Source organism: Lonchura striata, chromosome 2, assembly GCF_046129695.1.
Source record: "Lonchura striata isolate bLonStr1 chromosome 2, bLonStr1.mat, whole genome shotgun sequence".
In the NCBI taxonomy this organism is placed as follows: domain Eukaryota; kingdom Metazoa; phylum Chordata; class Aves; order Passeriformes; family Estrildidae; genus Lonchura; species Lonchura striata.
Window position 1 is genome coordinate 71,455,083 of NC_134604.1, and position 22,770 is coordinate 71,477,852.

Below are 22,770 nucleotides of genomic sequence, written 5' to 3' on the forward strand. Positions count from 1 at the left end.
GCTTTATATATGTGTGTGTATATGGGTGTAAATGTATGTATAGGCATTGCACAAAAATGTATTCATCCACAGTAACAGGTGGTACTGGCAACACCTGTTGCTGGGGTCACTCAACACTCCAGTATTAAAACCCTAATTTTAGTTGCTTATAACTTTTGTCAAACTTAAACATTTGTGTTGAAATGTTATGTGCCAGGTGTCTGCCTTAGGCTGATTTGGGGGAGGGGATGTGAGGAGTGGAATTTATCAGCAAAACTGTTACTGCTAGTTGAGGGAGCAGAGGCCAGGGTACTGGTTTGCCTGTGCTGAAAAATGAGCTATTGCTGGTTGAGATGTTCCAAGCCACAAGTTGCCAGTGGAGACCCCTTGCAGCTGGGCGTGCCATTGGCCAGCACTGTGGAAATTCACTATTTTACTGACAAAGCACTCTGTCTGGCCAAATTATGGGCCTGTGAAAATGCTTGGCAGATGTTTGTTGACAGATGCCCATCAGGCTGCCTCCATCATGCCCATTTCCAGATAGTGGTGCTGTGCTGGTGACCCTTTGGATGCAAAATGCCTGTGAAGTAGCAAAGTAGCCTTGGAGATCAAGCATGGAGCAAAGCAGGCTGCTGCATGCAGAGGCACCAGTCCACAGAGCACATCCAAGTGGCTCCGTTTGTGCTTACTCAGTGTGAATAAATAGGAGGGAATGGCTGGCTGAAATCCAGAGGAAAAGGTGATGAAGGAAGAGCATGATGGGCTGAGAGAGGTAAGAGTGAAGGACAACAGGGTTTGGAGAACTGTATGAGAAGTGCTGAGGAGATAGACTGAGAAGGGACATGCACAGCTCCTGCAGGCCCATGACCATAGGGTTTCTGTGATCCCTGCCTAACTAGCTGGAATGTTCCACTCTTGATCTATTTGAGCTACATACATACGTACAGATACATTGCAGCTCCTTAAACGTGTGATTTACACAGGATCATAACCTATACTGCCAGTGGTGCCCCTATTTGAGTGTATACACTTGAACCTGCTGAGAAACACTTAGAAGTTTGCATGATTTTCATCTTGATGCTCTTTCAGAAAGTAGAGTTGTTCAATTTGCTTCTGCTTAATTTTTGGGGGTTTTTTGGTTTTTTTGGTTTTTTGAGTATTTCTTAGCTTTCACATACTCAGCCTGCACTTCAACGACTATCATGTGTGCATAGAAATCCCTTTGTAAATACTACAGCTGTTTCTTGCTGTATGGTGTAGCTTTGGAATCTGCGCGACGTTTGTAGCTCACAGTATGCAAAGTCATACTAGTGAGTTGGTCATCGATATGAAAGCAGGCTGTGCTTTAATCTAGGCTGAGAGAACATTTAAACAGCCTGCTCCTATTATTTTTAAATCTTGTCCTTTCATGATCATTATGGGAATTAGAAACAAACTGTCTGTTGCGAAATACTCTGTTTCACATTACTTAGCATTTTCCCATAAAAATCTGAAGAAATGCCACAGAACCTGATCAAAGTTCAAAGTCAGTTTGTTATTGAATGATGGATTTTTTTTTATTATAGGCAAAGCCTCAGCCAAGAAACTGACAAAAAAGGTAAGCAAAATGTTCCTTTCCTTCTTCAAAAGAACTTGCATTCTTTCTGTTACTGAAGTGATTAAGTCTCTTCCAAAACTGGCTTTATATTTTCTTGTTTGTGTCTTTAAAGGAGGTCGATGCTGCACTGCTGTATGTTGCCAAAGCTAAACCAGGACCAACCTTTTTTAGAGAGCTTGGTGATAAAGGTAATGAGCTTTTGATACTGAAAAATACGTCTTGCTTTTTATCTTATTATATGGTATGAGCTGAATGTATTTTTAAAGAGGTTTTCATAGATTTTATTTCATCCTCATCTAGCCAGTAGCTGCCTCCTTGGCAAATCTCTCAGTTATACAAGAAAGAGTAAAGAGGCTGGGAATGGAAAGCCTTCTCAGGTGCAGGAGGAGACATGAAAGGAACTGAAAAGTCTACTTGGAAGAGGAAAGGGCTAAAGGGATGACTTGAACACAAAATGGACTTTTAAGACTTTTTGTTAATAACCTGACTTCCTCTATATAACTTAAATGTGTGGAAACTATGAATAAAACTGAAACTTGTACCTAGTTACATTAAGTGGTATCCCTGATTCCAAGAGCAGTTGAACTTATTTCTCCTTCTTTGGGAGCTCTGTGACCCTTCACAGTGTTGATGTGCTTTGTTTTCTTTTCACCCAGCATTTTCACTTTATATTGGACTACATAAAGAGAAAACTAAGAGTGGGGATATTGTTAGTGTAACAACGGGGGATTAAAGAACACCAAATAAACATCTCATTAACATAAATTAATTGAAGAGAGAAAACAAACAAGAGGATCAAGAAAACCAAATAGATGAGCAATTAACATTTCACAGTGACAAAAGACCAAAATTCCCAAACTAATAAGAAAGACTGACAGCGCCTATTCACAAACTTTCTGTATCATACAGTTCAGCCTGAATCCCTTATTCTGTGGATGTTTCTAGAAAAAAAGCTGCTATTGCACTGCTGCAGTTCTTTGGCAGGCATGAGCCGTGCTCTCTCCATGCACAGCAGATCCTCAGACACGGCTGGAAGCTTGTGCCAAGAGAGCAGTCCTCAATCTCAGCCTGCAGCATTTCACCTACCCTTCGGTCTCACAGCCTCTTCTGCCTGCAGTTCATTTTTTGCATCCTTGCAGACCTGCAAGGGTCTCCAGCTGGGTGCCTTGCTCATCAGTCTGCTCCTGAAAGCCCCAGCATACCCCAAAAGCCCTGAAACGTCTCTGAACAAATTAACAATTTTTCCCTATCCTGGGAGAGACTGGATTTTGTACTAAACATTCCTGCCTTTTCTGTGCCTTTTCCAATCATCACGTGCTTTCCCAGGATTTTGCTTAAAGTATTCTCAGTCTTGAATTTTTGGATATTCTCTCTCTTTAGAGACTTTCTTTTTCTCATGATGGACAATGCAAATCCCGAGAGAATGCTGCCTGGGAAAAACAGGAATCCACAAAGAGAAACTGAAAACAGCAAATCAATGCAGCTTTCTCTTACTGCACCTCTCCCAGCTGAGTGCTTGGCACAAAGCGGGCTGAGTGGTACACTCAGATTTGGTGTCTTCTGCATTCTGGCAAAGATCTACCCTTGCTTAACTCTGTGTGTTTGAATCTCTGTCCTTCAAAGGCCAGGTAGGAGTTTGAGATGATGCAGAAACATTCAGCGCAGACATCCATATGTCCCCACAACACTCAGAGTTTTTACGATTTTTGGTCATGATGCCTGTTTAGTGACTTTGATGCTTTTGCTTAGAGATGCATTATTATCACAGTTTAAAAATGAAAATATTTATGCCTTTACAAGTACCAGAATAATGAATCTACCCCTGTCCAACTGTTTAGCTGATGTTATTTTAACTACCTTCAAATTGTTATTTAAATGTCAAGGAGACAGAAAACTGCCATCAGTCTGGTTTGTAAAATGTAATGCTAGGGGATCCTGCCTTCTAGTGGGCAGTTTTAAAATTTGTGTCATATTTTGTAGGTACACTTATGATTTATTCAGCATTAAGAATATTGTACTATCAGCAGTTGTTAGTAAGTTTGAGGACAGATATTTCTAGGGAGGGTAGGAGAAGGTTCCTTTAGCTTTAGAAAATGACAGTATTTTGCCAAAGCACATTTCACGTTCTTGGCTGCAAGTATGCTGAGTCATTCAACAGTGTGTGAAGCATTTATCTTTTAAATTATGCTTGGATATGAATTTAATTTGCAATTGGTTGTCTTATTTTGGGTTTTTAAATCTGCTGTGTTACATCTTTTAATTTGAGCACATTTGTAATGATTACTGTAGAATAAAAAATGAAATTACCAAAATATTTCATTTACATTATGTATGAGGTAAGTTAGCCACTCACTGCATGTAGTAAAAGGACAATAGAATTAAAGTAAGTTTTTTAATGGAAATTAGTCCACAAATTTAAAATTCTTACGATAAATTATTTTTGTGCAATCAGTCTTCCAGAAAATATCAGGCAGGCCATGAATTTTCTGTAAAGCATTGAGTCAAGTGTCAAAAAATAATCCAGAGTATTTCTACATATTTTTATTATATATACCTTTTTACCAATTTCACTATAGCAACTTTTCAGTTAGATTATAGTAAGATGATGAAAACTCCTGCCATTTCTTTCAAAGCTGCTCTTTCCAGTCCTCTTTAATTCAGGTGCTTATCCCTTGAGCCAGTCAGTAAGGTGTTGTCTTCAAATTGATCTTTTAGTCACATCTTACCATCTCTGTAAAAATTTTGCACATTCTTTCTGCAATATTTTATATAGTATAATGAACCCTGTCTATCTATAAAGCCCCAAACTCCCAGGGGCTCAGTATTTTATATCTCAATTATTACAACTTTTTTTTCCTCAGATTTTGACAACATAATCTGCCATGTTAATATCCTTTCAAAAGCTTTGATAAACATGTTTTTTTCCACAGCTTCTTTGATTGTCTCATCTCTTATTTTGCATGCCTACATTGGCCTCTCAGTGTTATGTTTTACCTAGCATGAACCACTTGTCTTCAGCTTTATAGTCTAAGGTTTTCCTTAGACTATGCCATGCAGAGCATCTCAAGACAGCTGAGGGGCAGACTCCCACTTCTCCTTGCCCAGCAATGCCATCCTTCGTTGCTTGGTGGTTACATTTTCAGTCAGGGGTCTTTTGTGCTGACACCACTGCAGTCCTTGACTGGGAGGTGTTTTCTATACAGACCTGAGAAGTTGCCTCCTTGTCTTCCTTTATATTCTTCCCTTAAACGTTCTTTTGCTGTGTCACGCACAAAACAAAATTAGGAATCTTGATCACTGCTTTTCACACTATTTGCTTGATTCTTTTTGCCACCTATTTGTTTCTATCTTTTTTTTTTTTTTTAATCTTGTCTTAGGCATATAAGCTAAAAAAATGGGACAGGAGTTCTTTTTGTATTTATTTGATTTCGAACTTGTAGAAAACCTAGATGTTTCATCTAAGAATACAATTCCAAGTTTTACAGCAGTGAAATTAATAATTTGCATTCTTGCAATGACAGAAATGCTAAAACTTGTAAGCAGGACTTAGTCTTTGAGATGAAAATATTTTTTTATTTCCACAGTGTATTGTATGATTGTGGTATTGTGCTGATTAACACGATTCATGTAGGATAATAGGGTAAATAGTTTTATTTTGATGGAGAGGAAAGCTGAGCTATGGAACCAGAGTGTGTTGGCAATAAGATCAGCATTAGACTTCCCTTTAGCTTAGACTTGTTCTTGTATTTTGAGACTCTTGCATTTAGCAATTTAATATTTCTGAGCTCTGGTACTTAAAAGTGTTAAGTTACTATCTGAGGTCAAATACAAATGCTGTTGCTTCTGCATAGTAATTTATCAGAAGTTAATTGTTTATCACTGAAGCTTAAGTGGGCTCCTTATCTATCAATTAACTAAATATAAATTACAAAAATAGTTTATCTTTGCAGAGATAGGCATGTTTGAACTTCATTATTTTAAGCAGCTTCAGCATTATACAATGTTTAGCTCACAAGTTAAAAGTAGCTCAGTTATTTTGAAAAGTGATTTATAAAAAAGCCCTTTACATTTTTTTCCCCAAACATTATTGCAGGGCAGATGGTTCAGATTCTGTTGTTTAGCCACCTTCATTCTGCACTCTCTATCTTTAGCTTGCACGCTCTATTTTGACACTATCACATCTTTGTGTTTGTTCAGGCTTTTCACTTAAGGCGGTATTTCAAAAGAAAACACTGGAATTTTCCTTCAAAAGGGGGGGAAATACTTTCACCTTGTAGAAAGGACATGTTCCTATTTAAAAAAAAAATAAGAAGCCTCCTCTTGGCACAGGGCCCAGCAGTACTATCAGCACAATCTAGCAGCTTGGCAGCTTTGCGTGTTGCCATGTTCCCTTGAGAATTAGAGGGAAGCTATTCTCCGCCTTTTGCGAGACTGCCAAAGGATGGAGGACTTTGATCCTTCAGGGTAATGTTAGAGTAGTTCTCCTCCCAGGTACTAAATGTGACAAAGCACATTTAATTTATTTACCTTTTATATAAACATTGAATGTTTTCAGTGAGAATCCAAAGATTTAGTGTAGGCCTTTTGTTAATACCAAATAAACCTTACTTTCTTGGTTAGACATGAACACTGATGTGTCTGGGGTTAGGGAATCATACGTTCAGAGTACTAAAAACAGAAGTGAAAAATGTATTAAATAATAACAATAACTTGGCTTACTTTAATGTACATATTTAATACTATGTCAAACTACATTTCTTATATTTGTAAGATTTGATCATTCAAATTTTGCTGTAAGTTTTTGGGGTTTTCCACAAGTAATTTTTAAATGTTTTTTTTCAGGGTTGATATCTTATGCAGAGTATCTGTTTTTGCTGACAATTCTTACGAGTAAGTATTATATATTTAAAATATATAGGCACAAATACTCAGCTACTAACACTTTACCAGGAACTTTTCTTCTAATATTTTTAGCTTCTAAATTTCTGCATTATGGTAAAACATAAAAAATTATTGTATATAGAGTGACAATGCATAAATATAAATGGACATCAGTATCATCATTGGCCCATAGCAATACTTCAAAAATTATGGTACTTCCTGCACCATGGGATCAGAAAAGTCTTTGAAATCCTTTGAGAGGGAGGAGACATTGGTTACAGAATCACATAATAAGGAGAAGAACTGGATGGGAAGATAAAGAATTTTTCTTCTGGATAATAATTTTGGACAACGAGACATTAGCAATATAGCTTATGCAGGGGTGTCTTAGAGGTAATTGCCTGTTTTTGTTGTGTTCAGATTTGCAATGGATGCAATATATAAATAGCAGAATTTTTCCATGTCTTTTTGTCTGAATTTAAAGTCCATTTTCTTTATCCTCTGTTCCTTTTGATTTTATTTCCTCCTAGTATTGTACATGTATTTCAGCCCCTCTCCTTTACTTCCTTTCTTTTTCTCTCAAGCACTTTTTTTTAAACAACTTTTGTTTGGTACTTGCTTAATCTACAAGCAACAGGCATTTTTTGTTTTTTGCATGGAAGTGATCTGGGATTGTGTGATACTTTCTCTGTACCATGCCTGCTATCCCCCTGTTTTGTTCTGATGTGTAGGTGATGCTTAAAAACACCAAGATTTGAGATGCGTCACTGAGCCTTACAGGCAAGACCCCTAGAGCAGTAGTGAAGTAGTCCGTATGCATTTCCATGGAATAGTCCACAGAATTGTCCACACGCAGTCTTGTTTGACTGATTTATACAAATCTAACAGTTTCTGCAAGGGACAAAGCCAGGCATAATAGATTTGTTGTATCAGTGCATGGGGAAAGGAGAGAAGGAAGCAGTCACTTCTTTCCTGACCGACTGTAGAGGCATCACTCTCATGTGACCCCCATCACTTCCATGGCTGCAAGGTCCATGGCTGGGCCTTAAATAAATTGACACATTTTCCTTGCTCTGGAAATCCATCCTCTCATGGTGTAATATGAACAAGTAATGATGGCCTCCACAGAGTGGAAAGAGTATGTCCAGCCCTCTATTATTATGCACCTCCTGCACAATTCAAGTGGCCTTTCTGCACCTTACCTCATTTCTCAGCAGACCTCATTCATTCCTGTTGCACAGCATGAAGGGTGGATAATGTCTTTGGCAACTTTAGCTAGTATGCAGTATTAAATTGCGTATATATAGGTATACATTAAGCTTTAACATACAAATACACTGCTTCAGTAATGGTGACTGTCCCATGCTATACACTGCTTGAACATGAGTTATACCATGTGTTCAAGTGGCTTTTAAAATCAGAGACAGGAGTTTAGCCCAGGTAGGATTCTGATTTCAAAGTATTTGTTGCAACTCGAAAAACATGAATTTATGTTAAAAAAGGACAACTATGACAGCCAAATTATGACTTCAGAAGAATACCTTAAAGTTGCAGGAATAAGTGCCAAAGATTCTATTTTTAGAAATTTATGGCAGCTGAAAGTGAATTCATGCTGACTTATTGGCTTAAACAATTAGAAAATCAAAGCAGTATCAGAGAAAGTTGTTCACTTCTCCAGACAAACATTGTTTTTCACATAATTTATATAGGAATGTATTGAACCTCAAAAACAAAGGCATCTTTTAATGCAGGATAAAAATGCAGTGGTAATGTTGCTGCTTTGGTTACACAGAGGGTTATCATACTGATCAGTTTGAAAACAAATGTCAACAAGTGTTAGTGCCTCTGTCTTTGCCTAACAAGTATCCCCTGTCAGTCAGCCCCAAGTTACACAACCTGTCTCTCTCACTAGTGAGAATTAATGTGAGATTTCTTAAAGCAGGCATCAATATTTAAATTGCTTCCAAGTCACCAACTGAGCAATAGGGAAGTGGAAAAAGAGTCATCAGATTCCTGGTTCCACGCTGCTGATGAAACTGTGCTGTCTGTCGTACAAAATCAGAGTCTGTAAAAACACTGAACTTGAAAATATAATTTTGTGACAGACAAAGGTTTTATTTTTTCCCCCATGACTTTCTTGTCTCTTTTCTGTGTGCCTTGTGTCATCATTGTCTTTTTTCTTCCAGTGCTATATTGAATTTCATTTCTAGCAATAGGTTAATGGAGCCCTGCCTGGTGAAGAAGCCCAGGAACTGAAGTTGTCACCTTTACTTAGAGCTTTGTTTCAATTGCCCAGTCATACAAGTTGACAGCTTGGTCAATGAAGGAATATTAGGAGAGGAGGCACCTAGGTCTAACTTGCACTCACAGCCAGGATGAAGTTCTCTGTTCAGATTTTGGAATTTTGCCTGATTCTAATTAAATACAAATATATCTGTGGTAGTCTTTGAACTATGCTTATTTTACAAACACATACCTTTGGGGTTACATCATATCAGATAAGTATGTCATCTCTGAACAGTATAAGCAGCTTTAGGTCTATATTTTCACTAACAGCTCTCTTATCTGAAAATTGGAACACAGATGGTATGAATTGCTATTAAATGCATCAATTACAATATTCTCTAAATATGCTATTGGATAGCCTTTTCTTGCTTTTGTACTAGTAACACAAATTTAGCATGTGGCATTTCCATGGATAGGAAGCCAGTTTTGAGTATTAAATCAACCCAATTGCTGGGGGCAGCACTGCTGTGCAGATTGCAGCGGTATTTATAAAATACCCCTGCATCACAAGATTGCTTCACACAGAATATTAGTTGACTGCTGAAGATGTGGTTATTTTCAAAATGTAAAAATAGTACTTTCTTTAATCATCTTGTTATGACTTAAAAGAAATGGTATAGTTCTTTAACTTGTTTCCTTTGCAGAAAGATTCTTTTAAAAAAAAGCAAGGCTTAAAACTTTACAGAATGCAACTAGAAGAATATATTTCCAGAATAAAAACTCTGAAGACATTGGAGTTTTTTAGAATACTACTTCACTGCCCTCATGTTCTTGGAAGCATCAATATATTCCAGAGACAATAAGTCCATGGCTTTCATATGACATGACTGGATTGTGGCATTAATTCACCTGCTCTAGAGATTACTGGGATAAGGGATTGCTACCACAGTGAACTGTAGCTACATTTCAGCAGCATGTTGCTCCTGTGTGGGCTTGCCAATGTTCAAGGCCACCTTACAGGAGTAAGAAAATTAAGATCAGGAAATTGTGGGAAGGAGCTTGAAACACACCATACTTTTATAGCATCTTCAAGATTCAGAACTCATTACATTTGTGTTGGAAAGAAACATCCACTCAGTGAAGGAAATGCAGGGTAAAATTGTGTAGAATTCCTGGAAAAATTAATCATCATGATGGGAGTCACACAAAACATGCTTTTGTCAAAAACAGCCAGAAATAGTTTTCCATTCTTCTCACCTGAAAAGGAGCTTTTATAAACAAGGCAGAGCTAGACTGCAGATGGGATTATAGAGACACCCTTTGGGAATACCTTAAGACCCAGCCAGTAAGTGATACAGTATTTTCATTGGAGTGCGATGAACATTCATGGCTTGTACTTAGGCACTGCTGGCTTTTCTTACTTTGCCATTATTGCATTAATTATCCCTTGAAATGATAGTAAAAAGGTGTTTAAACAGTTTGCTTGTATTGGAAGAGGTGTGTATGGTTCACTGGAAATACCATGTATGTACATAACAATGGAGAACTGAACCAGATCAATAATCATTTTACATTTGGTATTTGAGTTCTAGTGTAAGTGTGTGATATTTTCAATAAAGTTCTTTTGCAATTTGCTGCAGAACCCCAGACTGGACTTCAGATTGCCTTTAAAATGTTGGATGCAGATGGCAATGAACAAGTTGAAAAGAAAGAATTCTTTAAGGTAGGTGTATTTACATAAGTTTTAATTTTAAATAGATCCATAGGTTATATTTGCTCAATGAAGATTTATTAAAATCATCAAGCCTGTTTTTCAGTCCAGTTTATGATCACATGCTTACTAACATATTTTATATGAAAGGGGCACATATTGAAGTATTGTGATAGAACTACTTATCATAATTGAATCCACTTGTGTAAGTGTTACCTTAGAATTGTAGGTAAATATCTGCTACTAGGAAGGTAGGAATTAGTGTATATCCATTAATCCCATGAGCTAATTTAAATAATCATCTGGAAGAATCTTTTGTTTTCTTAATATGTTGAATAATTTCTTTAATTCCCCATCCTCTTTTGGTCTTTATTAATTTTACTTGCTGTTGCAGAAAGATTTTTATCAATTCACACATTGAAGAGAAACAGCAGTTTTTTTCCCATATAGTATCCAAACTATGGGGGAGAAAGGTAGATACTTTAAAAACTAACAAAATCTTGCTCTGATGTTTTTAAGAATAGGCTTCGTTATATAGATTATTCAACTATTAAATATTTAACAGAACACTAACTATATACTTCTTGTTAAAAGTTGAATGCAGAATTAACAGTCATAATTTTTAATAGACTCCCTCAACTTATTTCAGATCCTTAATTCATGTTGGAGGTAAGTGGAGACGCAATTTTATAAGAAGATGACATAGCTACTACAATTCAAATTACTTTCTGTCACTAGGGTGACATTAAAGCTGATCACAAACTCATGTCTCTAAAGAACTTTAAAATCTAAAACTTTTAAAGATGGACCAGTTGATTAACAATAGAGTAGCTGTTCGCATGTTTTGCACTTAGCACCTTTTTTTCAGTGAATTGTCTCTTAGCAAGGTTACAATTGATGAGTCATACTTTAAATCTATTCTAAAATGTTGCAAAAATACTTCTAGGCTTAGTAGTACTATTTGAAAATAATACTTGAAATTAGATCATTTTCCAAGACAGTGTTGCCAGAAGCCCCTAACTGAACCTGCAGATACCTTTGTTGTGTTGCATGTTCTTTCTCCCACCAGCTGGATCAGGGAGATAATCAGAAGGGTAAGAGAATGGATTGAGACAAAGACATTTTAATAGGCAAAGTAAAAGGCATGTGCACAAGCAAAGCAGAACAAGGGATTAATTCACTGCTTCCCATGGACAGGCAGTGTTCAGCCATCCCCACGAAGCAGAGACCCACCACATGTAATGGTGACTTGGGAAGACAAAAGCTATTGCTGAAAATGTCCTCCTCTTCCTCCTTCCCCCAACTTTATGTACAGAGCATGTCAGATGGTCTGGAATGTCCCTTTGGTCAGCTGGGGTCACCTGTCCTGGCTGTGTCCCCCCCAGCCCCCTCCCCAGCATGGCAGTACAAAAGCAGAAAAGGCCTTGGCTCTGTGCAAGCCCTGCTCAGCAACAACAAAAACATCTCTGTGTTATCAGCCCTCTGCTCAGCACAAATCCAAAACACAGCCCCACACCAGCCACTGTGAAGGAAATTAACTATATCCCAGCCAAAAGCAGCACAGCCCTACACCCATTTGTTGCTACACAAGATCTTTTAATTTTTAAGAATTTGTTCTGTAAAGTGTTAATTATTCTGCTGGTTAAAAATAAATTAAATTCTAGTAAAGCCTGTATTTTTGACCTACTAAACAAGGTTCAATCATAGTGAATTGTTATCAGACTAGCAGTGTCCTGATTACCAAAATAAGTCTGTTATGGCTGTATTATTCAGCTGCAAAACAATATGTTACAAGCGAACGTAACTCCATGAACACAAGTGAACATGTTCAGCTTGTAATGTCTTTGCACCAAAATGCCACCTTAGGAGTGCTTTCTTTAAAAAGGTACTATCAGTTAAACAACTAAGGAGATTCTTACACTGCTCTTTTGGGGAAATGTGAAATATGTTATATATTTAACATCATCACCCATTTCAGGTATTCTAATTAAATCAGCCAGTATAAACAACAGAAAATCATCAAATGTAGAGGTGAAAATGTTATGTAAATCATTAAAATAATTTCATTTCTATAGAGTCAATCAAGCTAAATGAAAATTATTCTGGTTAGATAGATTGTTACTTGGCATTTCTTTTTTGGGCTGTATTGATAAAATAATATAGCGTGGTAAAAAAAACCAACATATAAATTACTTTGTCAACTCACAAGAATCATAAAATTCGAAGAAGTCCCACAGGATGCAAGTCAGTCAGAGAATGAGTTTTCTCTTGTAACTGTTTTGTTAATATTTACAGAGGAAACTATTTTCAAGCAAAACTTTATAGATTAGGTTTAAAATTAAAATTTTGATAATGTAAGAATGTGGAAATAAGTGTGTATGTTCATCTGTATGCTCTAGTTCTGTAGGCATCATGGAAAGTTTCTAGATAGCTAATAAATCAGTCAGTTATGTGGCTGATCTGTCATTTGTCTTGTCCCAGTTGGCATCCTAGGAAAATATATCTGAACTATTCTATTGTGATTTCCACACTATATTTGACAATAACATCAGGAAATATAAGTAAGGAAAATGCAATGGAAAAGAATAGTGAAGAAGGAGTAATCAGGAGGCAGTGTCTGTAGACAGGGTGCAGTGGGAAAAGAAATTTCATTGCTGGTTCATTTTCTTTCCTTGTCACCTCTTGTGCTCCCCATTTCCCACCGTTATCTACTGATTAGACTTCTATGTATGTCTGTGTTGTCTGACTGTAGAGTCTTAGAGGTAAGAACTTCCCTTATGGTTTGCAAAATGTCCATCATTCTTTGGATTGTGTATATCTCAATTCTCACATGTTCCTGGATGAACAGGCACAGGATGTGTCAAGCAGATAATTCAGGAAAGGGAGACCGTGACAAGAGAAACTCCAACCCCAGTCAGTCCTCAGTGCCTGCATTATGTGATGGGATATAGGCTGTTCAAACCTGTATGGATCAGGCACTTCAGGAGTGGGAGATGCAGAATTTCCCAGTGTTCTCTGCTAACCAAAATGGATGTTTGGGAAAGGAAATCTTGAATGCAATCCCATGTTTTCAACAAGGGAGTTTATCTTGTCCTCTGTAGCCTTTCCATTTCAGTGCACATTTTCCTCATTTCCAGTAAAAGTCTCTCTCTTCACAGGGATACTCTTGTTCTCTCTCCTCCCTATTTCTTTGTATTGAACCCAGTGTAATTCTGCTTAATCCACATTTCAGTGGTAAACAGTCACAGTACAAGAGACATTTCAGTATTAGGGCCAAGAGGGTTTTGTTGCTTTGCCCTGGAACTCCAGGATGAAGAAGAAGAGGTAGAAATGGCATGCTCACAGATGTTAGTTGCCACCCTTTAATCAGCCCCTGCCAGAGTGTAGAATCATTTCTCAGAGCCATGTTATCTGCATCTCTGTGAGGACAGTAAGATACTTCTGTGAACTCTGCACTTCCAAGACATTTACTTGAGATTTGGTGAGGGGGATTTCCAGACACATAATAACCCATGCACATTAATCTGAGACCTCCCACCAAGAATAAGGCTACCAAAGTTCCCAAAATCCCCAGCAAGTAAGGAATTTCCCTAACTCTCTAAATCTGTCCTGATTAAAGATGTCTAAGTAAAATTAATGACAATTCAAAACTACAGGGAATAAAGGCAGAGTAGCTCTGATGGCACATGCAAGAGCTAAGTAGACAGTCTTATACACTTCTGCTGGAGAGCAGATACCACAAAATACTTGTAGAGCTTCATCTAGGGCTGAATGAGCCAGCACCCAACACTCAGCAGCTGTGGCACAGAGCACTTGTGTAATCTTAGAGCATCCACAAGCATTGATCTCTCTCAAGCAACTTTTTTTGTTTTTAAAGACAGACATAGTCTTTCTGCCAGAAAGGCTTGTTCAGAACAGATTACTTCTGTCTTCAGTAAAGGCTTCACTTTTGCAAAGTAGGTCTCATTATCTTTGAATTAGCCATTATTATAGTGAGTGGTGAGCAGGTATAAATATTAAATACAAATACATTACATGGAGGAGTCCATTTCTTGAGGGTAGAATTCTTCTCCCTCTGTGAGTAGTTGCTGCACTATGCTAAAAAAAAATCAACAAGACTTCTGGAAATAGTTTCAAGCACTCTGAGAATTTTCATACAGTGCAAGAAAATAAAAAGTGAAATCTTTCAGAATACTTGTGAAAATAATTATGCTGTGTGTCTGTGCTCTTCAGTAGCCTCTGCTACTGAAATCTAATCTGCAGATTTTTTGAAGAGTCCTTTAGAAATTAAATCCAAAAGAGAAAAATATAATTTCTCTCCTGTTTGGAAAGTATTTGCAGCTTTATTCCTTGTGTGTGATCAAATGATTGATTTTTCAGGTAAGAACAAATGTGATTTCTCAGTGAGAATATGGACAAGGAGTTGTGGTTTTACCCACAGCTCTATAATGCTATTTTGCTATGAAGAAATTCACAGTGCTTTTACTGTACTAGTAATTTGGTTTGTAAATGATCAAAAATTAAGACAATTTGGAGGAACAATTGCCTTGCTTTACAGCATTTCTCTTGGTAAATACTATCAAGACATGCAATTTAAAACTAATAATAAGCATAGTAAGCATGCTGAGAAACAAAAAAATGAGGTTAAAAAAATCCAAACAAACCCAGAACTGGTTAATTACTCAAAATTTGAGGTCTAGGGATGACCTTTGGCAGCACAAATCGATAGCATGTTTTTCTTACTGTTTACAAGCTCATACGGCTTCTCTGAAGATCCAAAAAAAAAAAAAAATAAAAAAAAAAAATAACACCAGAGGAGAGTTTAAAAACTCCCCAGAATAATGACTGTGGAATCACTCAGAAATGTTTGAGAAGCAAACCAGCAGTTTTGAAATCCTTTGAACTTTAAAAGCATCTTTTAATGCCTCCAAATTCAGAGTGATAGGTGTAATTCCATACCTCTACCTGAAATGTATTAAGTCCTTTGTTCTTTCGTTTCTGCTGTCCTTTTGAGGATTCATGCAAATGTCTGAAAGGTAGGTGTACTTTGTGCTATATTAAATCATTCCTCTGGCAGTGTTCATCTCTGAAGCTGAAACACAGTCAAAGAAACCTTGCAGCTCTGATATGCTTGAGGTACTGCAAATTAGTGCACTGTTTATATTACCTTAAAGCTTTATTTGGGACAGTGGAAATTATGTTTTTAAATGTGAGTCATTTCAGTAATTCTAAAAATCTTCTTAGCTAATACATTCAAGATCAATTTTTTTCCAAGGGTGGAGGGGAAAACTCAAACCACATTCTGCCTAATGCCAGTTCTGAAAAAAATGGTTTTTTATTGAATTAAATTATACTTTATTATTAGTTGTATAGCACCTCATTTGAACACATGTGTTTTTCATGTCCAGAAGATCATGTTTATTACAAAACTATGTAAAACTATCTAGAAGGACAGCATGAAAATCAGGATAATTTTTATTTCTGGAATGATCCTTGATGTTACACCCTAGACTTCCAAAATCTTCTGAAGTGAAAACTAAGCTTCTGGTGCTAGGAAATCTACCCTCTAAAAATAGAGTAGGCACTGGGCTGCAAGAGATAGATTCATGTTTGGTTATATTCACCACAGTAGATATGACATTCCTAGGAAAAAGTGTGTCTGAATAGCAAAATATCTTCAAGTATGCAAATATTTTGTCATGACTAGAGAACCTTGCAGAAATGTATAATTAAGAAAAGGTGCAATTAAATCAAGGTTCAGAAAAAGAAGGCTCTAATAAAATCAAATTTGTAATTTTCCTGTTCTTTTCTCCTGTTTCAATAATTACAGCTACAGAAAATCATTGGGAAGGAAGATGACTTGAAAGCAGCTGGAGACGAAACTGTACTTCGGGTATGAAATAGAGATACATTTTCCTCACAAAAACATTGTCATGTTTCCCATGAACTTTGTTGTTTTTTCTGAGTTTTTAGATAAGTATATAAGTTAAAGTTAAGATAAACATATAAGTATATATATTAGTATATAAGTTTTTAGATAAGTATATATTAGTGCTTTAATTAAATGAAAGGCCATGATTTGTCAACTGCTTTCTAACTGGGGGAGAAAAATGTTTGTCATTTCTGAGCCTTCTGATGAAATGGATGCAATCAGAGTATTTCATGACTGTGTATTCACTTGGTTGGTTTCTGTGAGCCTCTCTTTAAAGTAACTCTCCTCTACTTATGAAAAGCTCAGGAAGAGCTCCATATTGCCGTATAAGAATAGAGGGCTTTCCAAACAGAAATCTATAGCTTAAGTTTTCCTGAGTGCTGCTGTTGTAGTGATATCAGTTTATTCTGAGTTGGTTTGAAATTTGGTTATTGTAACTGAGGATTATTTTAGTCAAGTCAGTTTCCAGAAATAGGCAGCATAGATGCTGACCAGAAGAAACAATCCTAGAGTATGATTGTCCAGCTGGAAAAGAAGTTGCATTGTTTTGCAGACCACTAACAAATAGTGAATATATCTCATCAATGAAAGGGACAGGTAAGTTCTTGGTCTCTTCTGTTTTCCCATGAATCCAGCCACCTGCAACCTCCCTTCTTCTCAGGTAGAGTCTTCTTGAGTCCGTAGTCAGCACAGAGACAAGATAATCTGTAGCCTGGGTGACACTGAGTGAGACTGAAAACAGAGAGGGGGAATCCTGAGCATACTGAAACACCTCAGAAGAAGCTAATGAACCATGTTACAGCTGATGGGACTAGTGAAAATGTCCTCAAGTTGCACCAAGGGAGGTTTAGATTGGATATTAGGAAAAAATTTTCACTGACATTGGTCAAGCACTGTAACAGGATGCCCAGGGAAATGGTGGAATCACCATCCCTGAAAGCATTCAAAATACATGTGGATGTGGTGCATAGAGACATGGTTTAGTGAGGGACTTGGCAGTACTGGGGTAATGGTTGGACTCAATAATCTTAAGAGATCTTCTCCAATCTAAAGTATTCTGTGAGTCTAAAGAAGGGGAGAGTATAGCTAGATTATCTCCATCTATTACTAAAAGATGCTGCTTATATCAACAACTTGCTGTTGGTTGTAAACTTTCAGTTTACACTGGGCATGAGGCAGTGGCTGCTCATATTGGAAGCATTCAATAGGGAATTTATAGAGGGCTCTGCTTTGTAAATCATGCATCAGCAGTTTCTACAAAGAGATACTCATGTTCTTTACTTGAGGAAAAAGCGGAAGTGGCTGTTGCTGACACCTTTAAAATTTATTAGGCATAAACTGTCTTCTGATTCACAAAAGTTTTCCTCCCATGGTGTATATTCAAAGTTGAGTTTAAAATTATTTGATCGACAAACAACAATCTCCTTTCTTGAATCTTTTCATCAATCACCAGATTAAAATAGCTAGGATTAATAGGGTTGTCTGCTCCTCAAAACCTATTTCAATTGAGACTTAAATGTCATGACAGTGAAAGAAAAAAGATCTTTATTCTGCATGAATGCACAGCTATAGTATAAAATTTCCAGAGAAACTTTGATACAGTTGGACAGATTAGTTATAAACACATAAGCTTATTGTGAGCTAATTAAATACCTGAGCTGGAATGTCTCTATTTTGTTTTTGTCTTGCTTCAAAATTTGTCTTCAAAGTTCTCCATTGAGAAAAATCTGAAGTTATTGTAACCAGAAAATGTTATTTAATACTGTGTCAGAGAAGATTATAAATGGAATTCTAGTATGAAAGAATTAAATAGCTTTGGGGAATACAGCTAACTTGAAATTATTATGGTCTCTATATTTCTATGTGGCAAAATCCAAATTATCACATTTCTCTTAATTTTTATTTTCTTCCTGTCTCGGCTTTTCACTAAAGAAATTTATTATCTTTATAAGCAGTGAATCTGACCATACAGTGTAGTCGTTGGACATGTTTTACCCTTTATTTTTTATAATTATGGTAAGTCATAGTATTGCCTTTAAGCAAAACAGATGAAGCATAAAAATATGGCATTTAAGTTGACTATGTTTTTTAAAACTTGAGATACTGCATTAGAATTTTGGTGTTTGGAATGGTTCTTTATGTCCACAACGCTTTCTCAATTTGCTTATGAGTTTGCTGTTTTATCAAAGTAAACCCAGTCTCTGATACCAGATGGCAAATGTCACCAACCTAGGAAAATACAGTTTAAATGGTAGTCTGCAGCTCTGTTTAACCATATGAAGGTGTATTCCCTGTGTAGACAAAGGTCCCAGTCATTTATTTACTTTATGGTGACACAAATTTATAATTTATACTCATTGAGTTACTGTATAAGGAAAAGAAAAATCAGTTTGCTGTTCTCCCGGGGTGCTTGTATATCTGCCTTTTTTACAGACACTTTGACTTACACACCTAAAATTCAAATTTTCACCACTTAGTTTTGGCCCTTGAATGGGATTACAGTGGAATTGGTTATCCAGATACATATATTTCAATTAAGGGCTTTTCTTTTTCCAATATTATAACTGATGATAGAAGAAAAGCAGAAATAATAATCTGCCCAGCCTTAACTGGTTCCATCTTTTAGGAAGTTCCATGCTGAATTTTGCAGAGCAGGCAATCTGGCAGTCTCATAGCAGAGGTGCACACAGTGAAGGAGAGCTGCAGGCAGACCTAAAACACTAGAGCCTGCTTCTTTCTAATCAGACTGGAGAAAATGGTGCAGAAGCCAACAGAGGCAGTGACTGCCTCAGCTCGAGCACCCTCCCCATAGGCCAGAGGAAATGGTCCATCTGGCTTCCTGGCAGAACTGTTCTCATATGGAACATCCAGCTGAACACATGACCATGGTCAATGGAAGAGGAGAGCCTAACTCCCTGCCTGGAACTGATCTAGATTGCAGTTGGAAAGTGCATGGACTAGAAGATTTTGTTTGTTTTGAAAAGGTGTTGCCCCACAAGCAGCATGTGTTGCTTTTGTGTTTCTGCCCTGAGTTCCTTAAAAGGATAGTCTAACAGGATAAGGTGCTTTAGTGTCCTGGCTGTGAAAACAGTGCTAGTGGTGGCAAATATCTACTGGACAGACCAGTTATCTAAATCAGGGAATTTGCTCTCAAGCCCTTGAATTTAGAATAATGAGTTATCAAGTACCTCTCATTTAATATGCTTTATTTAATGAGTAAACTTACAAATTACTTTTAGCTACTGTTAGAAGATGATTGACAATACAGAGCATTCTGTATTTGTTCTTAAAATGAAATTAGTGTTGTGAAATAAATGAATTATTTCATTTCCAAATGGTTAAAGATATGCTTCTGGATTCCCTAGTGAATACATTTTCATACAAAGTGTGAGAAGTATGATTGGGGATTTTTTTTATATATATAACTAGTAGCTGAGGACACAACTGCTCATCTCTTTTAAACATAAGAAAACTTATGAACTGAAATTGTGTGACTCTATGAAGTGTACTTTTAGACTCACACATGAACAATTTCATATTATTTGAGTATAAGTTGTTTTAGCCTGTCTACTTCTTTCTTTTTTTTTTTTTTTATTCCTATGGTTCTAAAAGAAGTAAATGACATTAGTCATTCACACATTTCTCTGCTTACCTGGTCAAGACAAGGTTTTACACCTGGACCTTCAGAAACTGTAGAATTGTGATGCATCTCCTCAACCACAGGAATTGTGCAAGTCATGATAACTTGCTCATCTGCTCCCTAGAATCTCTACCTGGTTTAAAGTTTTCTACTCAGTGCTTCTAAGTCTACTATCTCAGTATAACTAAAGATTGCTTAAAACTGAAGGAAGGTGGTGGCTGGGAGCTATGCTCTTCTAGTGCAGCAGTATTCTGTAATAGGGGTGCAGCACATCAAATTTTACAAGAATCTAGTCCAAGACTAAAATTAATATCCCTCCCCAAAGAGTCTGTCATTAATCTTGTAACCTCTGAGTTCAAATGGAATGCACATTTTTTATTGACCTATCTTCTCCAACATAAATATGTATGTTTTGTGTCAGCAATTTAACACTGAATTCTGTTAAAAAGCTTTTAGATACTTTAAACCAAGGAGCAGCGTGATGTTATGCTTTAAAGAAAGTTCTTCAGACAGGCAAACCCCCTAAAAGAACCAAACTGTCAGACATCAAAATATTAGATTCTTGAAAAAGCACTGGGTCATTTTTTACCTCATGGGCAAAGATATTATTTTATTTTTCCATATAATCTCATGACATTGTAACCTTGAGAGAGAAGGAAACGTATTTGAGCAGGGGCTGGCTGGGGAGCTGGTGGCAGGCCACCTGAGCCATTTTCAGCACCGAGAGCAAGAGGGTTTCTGCATCCTGAGGATGGATGTGCTTGGCCTTCAAGGCCAAGTCTGCCATGATCAGAGTGAGCTTCATAGCACATCACACCTCCTGAGGGGGTCCTCATAATGGAATCTCTTTCTTGGTGCAAAGTCACATTTTTAAAGTATGCCACGACAGAGAGGCATGGCATGGGTTCCCCAGGTGTGTGTAGGAGCTGCTTTCTCAGGCTGCCAGCAGGGCTTTGCAGTGCAGCAGTGCCATTCCCCAACTGCTTGGTGTAGTCATCCTCCTCAGAAGACAAGGTTCAACCTGTTTCTGTTTGGTGCTTACAGTATCTCCTGCAGCATCTACTCCCAGATTAGTTTTAGCTCCATTGCCTGGAAAACGTTTTTATTCTGTATCTCCTTATGAATTGATGCAGAATTGTGAATGATGCACTGAAACCTGAGGATGTCTGTGAAGTTACATGTTCTTCGTTACTCAAGGCCCTAAGTGTACAGCAGAGTGATTCCATGCCATTAGTTGTCATTAAGAAAAGAACTGATACTCCCAGTAATAGGAATTATGGGGGTTATTAAATGCTGTTCATCGTTTAGAAGATGTTCTGTCAGACTTCTCAAATATTGTCTGTTATATCCTCTGTAGAATCATCTGTGTACATTTCAGCCCTTCTGCATCAGACCTGAGGTATTCTTGAATCCTACCCAATTAAGAACGTGCATTGCAAAACATGAAAAACTTCAGTATGGAGTCACATTAGGATGAAAGTTGATTTACCATAAAAGACACAGTTTAATTCTGGGGCCCACTTGAGAATGACTGGGCTTTGCCAAAAAGGACTGCTTTTGGAGGTCTGTATCTCCTGGTCCCACTAGCTGGCCTGCTTACAGTTCTTTTGACTGAGTGTAACTGTTAGGGTTAATTTCACAATGGGCACATCTTTTAAACCTTCTTACCAGAACTGAGTCAGGATATATCCCAGCATCTGGGAGATTCTCAAAATGACAGAAAGCTTGAATTCTCTTTAGCAGTGTGTGAAGCTAGTCTGGGATAGAAGCCTGGTATGGTGAATTGACTGAGCTAGCAGCTTAAAAACAAAGAGGATTGCAGAGAAGCATACTCAGAAAAATTTGCAAAGATTTAGTTTTAACTTTGGAAATATTTGGACATCACTAGCAGACAGCAACTAAGGTATTGTCCTCCTTGCCCAACCTCACTTCCCTGCCCATTCTTCCATCTACTTAGTCTCCTTCTGTCTTAATTTAAAAAATATTCAATCCAAAATGCATATTATTCTTAAAATTTCTAGTGAAGTAAAACATTGCACAGCAAATACCATGTCTCAGGAAGCAAGCAAGAGAACAAGAAACGAATTGCAGATTTTAATCATGATGAATGCTTTCCAGTCATGCCTCAGGCAAATTCTGCAAGGAAAAATGGTAAAAATCTAGAGACAGTAAGTCTATTAACATTTCAGATGAGTTTTGGAAATCAGTTAGATACATTATTCTGAAAGTCCCATCTCACCATGCGATAAAGTTTCTTCTCAGTGACACTTGTTGGTACTTGCTGCAGTATCAAGTCCTAAATGTCAAAAGCTCAGTGGAAAGCTACAGTATTAGGTAGGTCTTTGCCCATGACTCAGTTTTTGCAGCATCAGGCCTCTAATGTAATAAGGAAATAACTTGTGTTATCTGATCTTGCTTAAAAAGGAATAATTGCATAATTCAGCAGTTCATGATACTTTTGAAAAGTGTAGGAGGCGTTAACATTACTCTAGGAAAATTATCCTATGTTTTTAATATGTACACACATATTCATTAGTTGATAGACTTGTGTGGCATCAGATTGTGTGGTCTTTGGGATTCTGGAACATGTCTGAGTTCCCCAGTTGTGATACATGTCTCTGCCCCATCCTGTGCTTGTATCAAGATGAAACTCAGACTACTGGGATCCTTTTTCCACTCTGTGCCTCAGCTTTCTGTAAAATACACTGATCAAAAGAATCCGATGGTGCACAGTCCCAGGGCCTGAAGCAGCCAGATACACCAGAATACAAACTTTCACTCAGTGTAGATAGTGACTCAAGTCT

At 37.2% G+C, this 22,770-nt stretch overlaps 1 protein-coding gene across 1 annotated transcript in view; it reads left to right on the forward strand.

Moving 5' to 3' along the window:
* MICU2 (mitochondrial calcium uptake 2) overlaps positions 1 to 22,770 on the forward strand; it is a gene marked incomplete at its 5' end in the record, with an annotated part of 133,880 nt that overhangs the window by 94,484 nt on the left and 16,626 nt on the right. Inside the window, 5 exons of the mRNA XM_021539938.3 lie at positions 1,545 to 1,576; positions 1,689 to 1,764; positions 6,419 to 6,466; positions 10,324 to 10,406; positions 16,225 to 16,287. Of these exons, the coding sequence (XP_021395613.2) occupies positions 1,545 to 1,576; positions 1,689 to 1,764; positions 6,419 to 6,466; positions 10,324 to 10,406; positions 16,225 to 16,287 (302 nt within the window). The remainder of the gene's footprint in view (positions 1 to 1,544; positions 1,577 to 1,688; positions 1,765 to 6,418; positions 6,467 to 10,323; positions 10,407 to 16,224; positions 16,288 to 22,770) is intronic.